The sequence below is a fragment of the Hylobates moloch genome, unplaced genomic scaffold (genome assembly GCF_009828535.3).
Source record: "Hylobates moloch isolate HMO894 unplaced genomic scaffold, HMol_V3 SCAFFOLD_17, whole genome shotgun sequence".
Lineage (NCBI taxonomy): Eukaryota > Metazoa > Chordata > Mammalia > Primates > Hylobatidae > Hylobates > Hylobates moloch.
The window spans coordinates 82,185,825-82,195,190 of NW_026652292.1; the positions used below are offsets into that span (position 1 = coordinate 82,185,825).

General features: G+C 61.4%; 1 protein-coding gene across 1 annotated transcript; it reads right to left on the reverse strand.

The window, feature by feature from the left end:
* Positions 1–2,884: 2,884 nt before the first annotated feature.
* NICOL1 (NELL2 interacting cell ontogeny regulator 1) lies at positions 2,885–5,031 on the reverse strand. The gene is made up of 4 exons (XM_032135758.2): positions 4,774–5,031; positions 4,370–4,524; positions 4,030–4,118; positions 2,885–2,994 (listed from the first exon to the last, which is right to left on the reverse strand). Exons 1-4 carry the CDS (start codon positions 4,878–4,880, stop codon positions 2,929–2,931), a joined length of 417 nt encoding a protein of 138 aa, XP_031991649.1. The 5' UTR covers positions 4,881–5,031; the 3' UTR covers positions 2,885–2,928.
* Between the last annotated feature and the right edge of the window lie 4,335 nt (positions 5,032–9,366).

The following is a 9,366-nucleotide window of genomic DNA, read 5'->3' on the forward strand; positions in this document are numbered from 1 at the left end:
CACAGGAGGCCGGGAGGTGGGAGTGGCAGAAAAGCGCCCCAGGCCCCAGGCTCGCCCTACCCGGCATCTTCCTTGGGAAGATGGCCCAAAACCACACCCCATGCAGCCCTGCGTCCCAACGACCCCCAGAGGAGGAAGGGAGAGCCCTCCCAGAGCCCTGGCCCAGGCAGCCTCCCTGCAGCTTCCACTGGGGGAGCGCGCGGCCTGCAGGGGCCCCTGGGAAGAGCAGATCTCACCCTCCTGGGCTTCACAATCCAGTGTGGGGTGGCGGGGTGTCAGGAAAGAAACAGAGACAAACACCCCGGGACCCCTTAGGGACAAACGCTTCAGAAGAAAAGGCAGGGCTGGGTGTGTTGGCGTGCGCTCGGGACCCAGCTACAGGCTCTGGGCTCTGTGGGCTGGTACCCGCGCTGTGGCCCCCGCTACTCAGGAGGCCCAGTGAGGAGGATTGCTTGAGCCTGGGAGGTTGAGGCTGCAGGGAGCTGTGATGGGGCCCCTGCATTCCAGCCTAGGCGACAGAGCAAGGCCCTCTCTCGAAAATTAATTAAGGAGTGACACAGGGCTGCAAAGTGAGGCCGGTCCCAGGGCAAGGGGTGCGTTCAGTGAAGAGGGCGTATGCACAGGCCCTGCGGTGGGAAGGGTGACCTGCAGACGGACTGTGGCAGCAGCCGCCTTCCAGACAAGCAGACGAGTGTCCCTCCCACACGCTTTTCTACACAGCAGCAGGGAGAGGAGGGCATAGGATCCAGAGAAAGGCGGCTCTGGGCTGGAGTGCAGGTGGGCAGTGAGGATGCCAACTGGCAGGGAGGAACACAGGGAACACAGGGAGAGGCCCTGGACCAAGGGGATGCCCTGACGCTGGAGAAGCTACAGATATAAGGGCGGAATACAGGGAAGATCAGGGAAATAGCAGGTCCAGGAAAAGAGGAGGTGTCCCAGAAAGAGACTGCAGTGCCAGGTCACTGCTCGGCCATGCCAGGGCTGACTCATCCCTGAGTTGCTGCGCCCCTGGCAGGAAAGCTGCGCCATGGCTCCAGGACTGAGTGAATGCCACTGGACCTGCCCACGCTTATGGCTAAGCTCCCTCCACTCTGCTCCTCCCAGGCCTTCCCTGCTCCTCATGGAGACTTGCTTGGCCTTGGTGGCATGAGACACACCTGTGGCTGCCTGGGAGCAGCTCGGTTCTCTTCCTGCCTCAGCTGCTCATCATCCCTAGGGGCCCTCTTCTCTCCTCTGCCCCCAAACAGGCCATAGGGGATCCCAGACTTCTCTCTCCAGCTCCTTTTACAGGCATACCCGCCCAGTGGCCTCCCGGACCCCCATGACCACTCCCACCCCCACCCAAATCCCACAGGCTCTACTTGCAAACACACCTGGAATCCAGTGGTCTCTTACCCTCTGCTGCCATGGGGCCGTTCTCCTTCTCAGTCTGCCGTCACCTCACAAGCCCCGTGAGTCCCTTCCCTACCGGCAGCCAGAAGCTCCTGTCACCAAACGTTGTCCTTGCCCCAGCCCTGCAAGGCCTAGGAGGAGGCCTCTCCACTCAGTGTCCAACAGCCGAGCCTGGCTCATGCCCCCACTGTATCCCAGAGGGCACCTCCCCAGGGCTCTGTGACAAGTGTGCTCCAGACCCCGTCTTTTATAGTAATGGAGACCTCACCCTGTGCCAGGGCACACAGCTGCCCATAACACAGGACACTGAGTTATATTTGAATTTTGGATAAACAATATTTAGTGTGAGGAATCCCTAACACTGCAGGGATAAACAAGAATCTGGCTGTTCCTGGACTTGATTGGCTCAATCTGTCAATATAAGCCTAGAAATACGGCTACGTTCCTGGCCTCCCTTGCAGCTAGAAAGGCGGCGTGAGGAAGGCCTACCAGTGGGACGTGAGCACCACCCAGGCCATGCCCCCAAAGACATGGCCCAGCCTCCCAGCCTCTGAGCAGGTGCTGGTGGCTGGCACTGGTTCCTGCCCCACACCCCACCTTGCCTGGGCCTGCAGTGACCTCAGGCCCCTGCTCTCCCTGGCCTGCATTAGAGGGCGCAGACATCCTCCCAGCTGGACACCTGACTCAGTCTCTCCACGTGTGCCAGCTCCAAAGGAGGACTCTGTTCACTGTGGATACCACACACATCCAGCTCCACCTGCCCGAGGCAGGGCGGGGCTTGGGGCCCCAGGGCCAGGGAACCAAAGCCCCAGAGGCCGAGTCCCACCTAGGGCACCTGGCAGTCACCTCCAGCCTACTGTTCACCTGGATTTGTTCCTAACCATGTTCCTGCCTTACTTTGATAAAAGGCTCTAATTTTACTGAAAAAGCATTTACAGAATGAATGAAAAGAGGGAGGTGCCCACTTCAGCTGGAGGTCACTTGTTGGGTGCTGGTGCACAGGTGTATGGATGGCAGTACAGCCTCAAATTCCCATCCAGAGCTCCCTGGTGACCAGGAGCCAGGCTCAGGGCTGCAGGTGGGAGCCGGCAGGGGAGCCGATGCTGTGCGGGGTGGCCCTGCCCTCTCTCCCTGGGACCCTCTGTCTCCCGCAGTCTCAGGCAGCTGGTCCACCAGTTCAGTGGTGCAGGAGCCTGGAGGGGCTGAGCCCTGCTGCAGCTGCTCTGGGGACTCAGGGTGCTCAGGCCGATTTCTACATTTCCCCAGCCTCAAAACAAGGGCAGGCAGGCAGGGGAGCAGTTCCGAGGAAGCACAGGTCACTGAGGTCGGACGTGTGTGTCCACCTCTCCGCACGGGCACTGGTATGGGACAGCAGCCAAGAGGGCTTGCCCAGGTGGAACAGCTGAGGAAACCCAAGCCCAGAGAGGGGCCCAACCCAGGACTGCCAGGGGCGACGCAGGGGCTCTGGTGGCCAGAACAGGGAGACAGGACACAGGCTTGCCACTGGGCATTTATTGACACGGAGCAGCACAGTCCTCAGTGCCCCGCCGGCCAGCAGGCACACAGGGCACGGCGCTCTGCCTGCAGCAGTAGGGTCTCCGTCTGCAAAGCAACAAGAGACGTGAGGGTGCAGCCCAGCTGCCCACTGGCATTCCCCTGGGCCTCCACCTACCCAAGGCAGCCCTATCTCCACTGGCTCCTGAGACAGACAAGGTCAGGCCCTGGCTCTAACCCCCACACCCAGAGCCTCCGACTGGTCTCTTCCCTCTGCAGTTGCTCCCACTGGTGGGGCCTGCCTGGGGTCTGCTGGTGCCCACGCCATGCCAGAGTGCCCACCTGCCTTCTTCCACTTCCCACACCACCCGCAGGGGTCCACTGTCCCCCACTCCCACCCTCATGCCTAAGGATAGATGGGGGCTGCTCCTCCCAAAAGCTCAGCTCCAGGCTCTGTGAGTGGGGAGAGGGCTCCAGGTCTTAGTCCGAGCCCTTTGGAGTGTTCCCAAGAAGGACACTAGGGCTGGTGGGGGGTGGGACCAAGCAGGGTCTTCTCTGCTTTCTCCTTCCTAGAATTCTCCCTTTCCAGGAAGAAGCTTGAGCCCCGGCACAAACAAAAACTCCTTGGCTGCACCCCATGGCCTGGGGGCTCCCTGTTCACCCAGGCTTGGAGGGGCCTTAACCAACCTGTGCATCCACCCAGGATCCAGACCACCCTGCCCAGCCTGACCCCCCCATTCCTGACACTTTCGCCACATCCTCTGGCCTCAGTTTCTCCTCTGCCCCGGGGCCTTCCCGGCCACCTAGGGGATCCTGGATTGGGCTGACAGTCCTTCCCCAGGGTCCACGTCTGTCACAGCCCTCAGGAGTGGCGGTCATAGGACAAAGTGCCCAGTGAGGGCCTTCTGGGGGAGGGGCTAGAAACACAGCATGCTGGAGAGAGGGGCGTCTCATAGGTGAGACGGGTGCCCAGAATGCCCCTTGGATGACTGGAGCCAGAGGAAGGGGGCGTAGGTGCGGCGTCTTAAATCAGGGGTGAAGAATGAGGGACTCTCCTCTCCCCCAGGGGGCCTCTTCCTCATCCTCCGTGCCCTCCCCACCCCCTGGGAAGCCCGGGAGGACCGTCGCGCCGCGGGCGCTCACCCGCGCGTCCAGGCTGCAGGCTGTCTTCCGCAGGTCCTGCAGGGCGCGCTGCATGAACTCGAAGGCGTGGCAGTCCACGCATGGGCGGCCTGCGGGGGGCGCGGGTCAGGGTGGAGGGGGCGCAGGGGGGGTCACCCGCAAGGCCCCCACGCACCCTAGGCCCGTCCACCCAGTGCCAAAGAGCGCACGTCCCCACTCCCCACGCCACCATCTCCCGCGAAGGGGAGGACCCGCTCCCGGGAACAAAGGCGAGGCGCGGTCCTCCCCGCAGAGCCTCGGCCCCGAACGCCCCTGGAGCCAGCCCCGCCCCGCTCCCCGGAACCCGGCCCCCGGCACCTACTCTGCGCGGGGACGGCACTCCCGGCGGGCTCGGCGCGGGCCCGGGCGCCCAGCAGCGCCAGACTCAGCAGCAGCAGCAGCAGCGGCGGCGGCGGTGACATCGGGGACCGGCACGCGGGCGGGGGGACCATGGCCAGCGAAGGGAGCGGGGCCGCCCTGAAGCCAGCGAGGGGTCAGCGGCGCCCGCCCCGGGCCGGTGAGCCCCCGTCCCCTCCCGCGGGCCCCACTACCCTTGTCCACGCCCCAGGCCCGGGAGCCCTGGACCCACCCACCCCGGGCCCGGGAGCCCCCGCCCCACCTCTGGCTCCCCGACTCCAGTCCGCCCGTCCCCGGGCCCAGCGAGCCTCTAGTCCGCGCCCCATATCTAGAAAACCCCCATTCGGGCGCCCGCACCCCCGCCCTTACCGCGGTTCAGGGACCCCGGGACCAGCAGCGCGGGGACACCCGCAGATGTTCCGCGTCCGGCGCGCACCGCGCATGCGCTCCGACCCGACCCCGCCCGGGTTCCCCATCCGACGTCGTCGTCATGGAAACCCGAGACTGCGCTGGCCGCTGGCTTAGAGGCACCTAGGAAGCTCCAGGAATCGGGTGTGCCTGGCCCTGGCCGGGGGCTGCCCCCGGGAGCAGCGTCCAGGCCCACGGCCAATGCAATCTAGAGGACTGCCTGGAGGAGGCGGCGCCGGGGCGAGACCTCCAGAGAGCACCGCCGGCGGAAGAAAAGCTGAGGAAGTGGGAAATCTGTGGCTGGAGCTCAGCAGGTCAGGGGCGATCCTGAGGGAGCTGCTCGATGCTCGCGAGGCGCGGGGAGTGGTGCATGCAAACGCTTGGCCTCCGACCCCGGGCGGGTGGGGTCCAGTGTGGGGTCGCACCGCCCGGAGAGAGCTGGCCTGGGGGATCAGCTTGGGGGATCCGCCCTCGCCCGGCCTTTCCCTGGCTCAGCCTCTCCTCGGGCGTCAGGGTGGGCACCAGCCTGCTCGGTCCCTCCCGGCTACCCACCCCCTCCCCAGAGTCCTCCTCTCCGCCTCTCGGTGTCCTCGGAGCCCGGAGAGCCGCTTGCGGGGAGCCCCGACCACAGGTCCCCGGCCTCTCTGTGCCGATTTCAGCCCGGTGAACTCAGGGCTGTTGGCCTTAAACAGCGCCGTGCAGCCAGTGGCCCCCGGGGGCGCCCGGCAAGTGCGAATCTGGGCCGCGGACGCCCTGGGAGGGATGGTCCCAGCCGTCGGAGCCAGGCCCCCACGCCGACACCGACACAGGCCGTGGCCTCCGCAGAAGGCGCCCCAGGCCCACGTGGGTGCTGGCGCCCCCCACCCCCACCCACCCAGCAGCCCGCGCTGTGGCCGGGAGCTCAGGGACGAACCACACCTCCCGCCAGACCCTCTTCTTGGTGGGCGGAGCCGCACCCCTACCTGGAGGACTCCCCGCTCGCCGTGCAGGACCCCCAGCCTCGGGCATCCCCTTCCCCAGTCTAGCCGACGTCTACTCCCAACCCCCGGGCTTCTGGCCAGTGGTCTTCCCGGCACAAGCTGGGACTGCGGACGCACCTGCTTCTCCCGTGGTCGGAGCCGCCCCTGCCCCGGCCGGACGCGGGTGTCCTGACCCTGAGCGGGGGTGGGAGTGTGGGTTGGGGAAGCGTGCCCGTGACTGCTGCTGCCTCCTCCGGGTTGGGCCGACGCCGGGCTTCGGGGACCTGGTCGCGCCTCGGGGTGCGCTGCATCCTCAGCGCGCTGAAACGCAGGCGGGGCCCGAGGGCCCGGGTGGGGGCTGCGGGCCGGTGTCCCAGGCGCCTGGGGAGGCAGCGGCCCTCCCGAGTGTCGGGCTAGTGCGCACTTCCGCGCTCTTCTCCACCCGGAGCCCCGAGCCCGGGAGCAGGCCGTCGCGGTCCCCCAGTGGGGCGGGAGCCGTAGAGGGGGAGCCCCGCGCGGTCGCCGGGGCCGCGGAGCCCTGGCGGGGAACGTGCCTCTGGGGACGCGCCGGGCCGCAGGCGTCCTTCTCCCCTTCGGTCCCACGCTGCGCCGGCTCGCGACCTGCTCTTGTCACCCCTGCCCCTAGCGCCCACAGACAGCCGCGTCCATGCGGGGAAGGGAAACGCCTCCCCAGAAGCGAGGTGGGCTGGGCTTCCGTCGGCGGTGCCGTTGGGTCGCCAGGAGTCTCCGGCTTGCTGCGCCCCCAGGGTCTGGATGGCCCCTGGCTGACTTCGGCCTCACCGCACCCCCCTCCACGTACACCCCTCGAGCACCCTCTCCCACGTCCCGGGCACCCAGGGCCTGAGGACCAATTTCGTCCCACGATCCATTCTGGCCACACTCCCTCTCCCCCTCCTCTGCTGGGGACCTCGCTGCGCCCTCAGGCCGCCCTTGCACCTTCGCTGCCTCCTAGCCGCCTCCTCCCAAGGCACAGTCCCCACCCTAGGGTTCTCTCCAGCAAACAGGCTGGGATTCCCTCAGATCCAAACAAAACAAACCTGGCGCCCTGCCCCCGGCGGCCCTCACCTCTCCACCCGTCCAGTGCCTACCCCTTTCCGTCTGGAGCCCGCTCCTGTCGGGTCTGGGTCCCCTCCCTCTCATTTTTGTCTGCTCCTGCTCCTGGGTGTTGCTAGGCGATACCTGTCCCCCACCTTTCCATGTCCCCTTCCCTAAGCCCACAACAATCCTTCCAGAAATCCTGTCAGCTCCATCCCCAGAGCCCTGGGAATTCTTCTCTCCACCCCACGCCTCTCTGCCCCTGGTCCCAGCCCCTCACCTGGGCTTGGAGAATCGCCTCATCACTGTCTCCCTGTCTCCAGCTCCCTGTGGTCCAGTCTCCACAAGGCAGTCAGAGGGAACTTGATTTTAAAATGTTGGTAAAATGTTCTCATTTAAGCAGTAACTCCCCAATCGTCCCTCCGCTTACCACAGCCTCTACTTTCTCTCTCTATGAATGTGGCCACTCTGGGGCCTCACTTAAGTGGGATCTCACAATATTTGTCCTTTTGTGGCTCGACTGGCCTATTTCACTTAGCTTAGTGTCCTCTCCTTGGTTTTTGTTTGTTTGTTTGTTTGTTTTTTGGAGAGACAGGGTGCCTTGGCCTCCCACATAGCTAGGACTATAGGTACGTGCCACCATGCCTGGCTAATTTTTAGATTTTTTTAGAGACAGGGTCTCTCTATGTTGCCCAGGCTGGTCTCGAACTCCTGGACTCGAGCAATCCTCCTGCCTCTGTGGGCAGCACAGGCACCACTGGGCTGTGGATGAGCCTCCTGGCAGCTATGAGTGGCAGAGGGGCCTTTGGGATCACATCAGACGCTGCCGCCACGCATGAGGATTCACAGCTCCCGTCTCACCTCCAATGGAAGTGCAAGTCCTGATGCAGCTGAGGCCCTCAAGGTCCCCTGTCCCCCTCCCAACTTCCCCTACCCATTCCCCTGCCCACTCCCGCCAGCTGCTAGGCCTCCTGCTAGGCCACAAGCCTCCCTCAGCTGAGACCTGCCCGGTTCTGCAGATAGCCAGGGCTTCTCTCCACCTCCCGGCTCGCTTCTTCCCACCCTGAGTCCTCCAGCTGCCAAAGATGTCAAAAGGTTCAAAACACTTCATCAAAACAGGATCACAAGTCACCGTGAAGTAACAGTCATTTATTTAACCAGAGTGATAGTCAAAGACTTCAAAAGCAATACAGAAAGATATATGGATTAAAAAAACTTAACCCTTTCAAAGCTCAGTTTTCCTAAGTAATTAAAAAAAGAAAGGCAACTCAGGAAATTATCTTGATAAAATATTTTTTAAATCTTTGGTTTTTTAGGCCAATTACCAAAAGGTAAAGAAGAACCTCCTGCCGTGTGATTTCTTCTGCTTATGGGACCCCCATTTAGTTTACCTGAAAGTCAAACCTGATGAAAAGGTACTTGATTTAACCAGACACGGGAAGAGTGTGTGTGTGTCCAAGGTTTTGAGCACACACCATATTAGAGAGGAATGTAAACGAGACAGTCAGTAGCTTGAGCAGGAGAATACGTGGCTCTTGGGAACAGCAAAAGCGTGAGAAGTTTCCTGGTTACACGGACAATTCAGTCACATCAAGAAAAGCCACGAATACGGGTGAAATTACACGGGAAGAAAACATTGTTTTTCCAGGTCTTCAAGACAGACATTTTAGCATCAGCTCATAACGACAGAGTTAGAACCAGAGGGCAGAGAAATACAGGAGCTGACAAAAAAGCTGAAGGACAGCACTATAATCCCAGGCCTTCTGCTGGGGAGAAAGAGCTGGAGGCAGTGGTGCATGTCCTGAGAATCACAGGCTGCAAGATGAAGCAAAAGCTGAACTTCTGAAACACACGAGTCTGAGACGCTCTAAGAGGAAAGCTCTACCTCAGGGAATGAAATTTCCCTCTAAATGAAGAAGACAGCATTTCTGACCTGAAACAAGGGAAATTCAGTGGAGAAAATAAAACAGGAAAGTGCTGTGGAGAATTAAAAATCTAAACCTCTTGCAGTTTCACTATGAGCAGAGCATTAGCTCAAGAAAACTTTGTTCTAACGCAGGGGACCAAGCCAGATGTGGTGGCGTGTGCCTGTAATCCCAGATACTCAGGAGGCTGAGGCGAGAGGATCACTGAAGCCCAGGCACTTCAGCCAACCTTTAAAAATTTAATAAACAAATAAATACCATAGGGTATGTGCCCAGGCACGGTGGCTCACGCCTATAATCCCAGCACTTTGAAAGGATGAGGTGGGCAGATCATTTGCGGTCAGGAGTTATAGACCAGCCTGGCCAACGTGGTGAAACCCCATCTCTACTAAAAATAAAAAAAATTTAAAAATAATAATAAATTTAAAAAATTAGCCAGGAGTCGTGGTGCATGCCTGTAGTCCCAGCTACTCGAGAGGCTGAGGCAGGAGAATCATTTGAACCTGGGAGGCGGAGGTTGCAGTGAACCTAGATCGTGCCACTTCACTCCACTCCACTGGGCGACAGAGTGAGACTCCATCTCAAACAAAATTAAAAAGTAAATAAAAATAAAT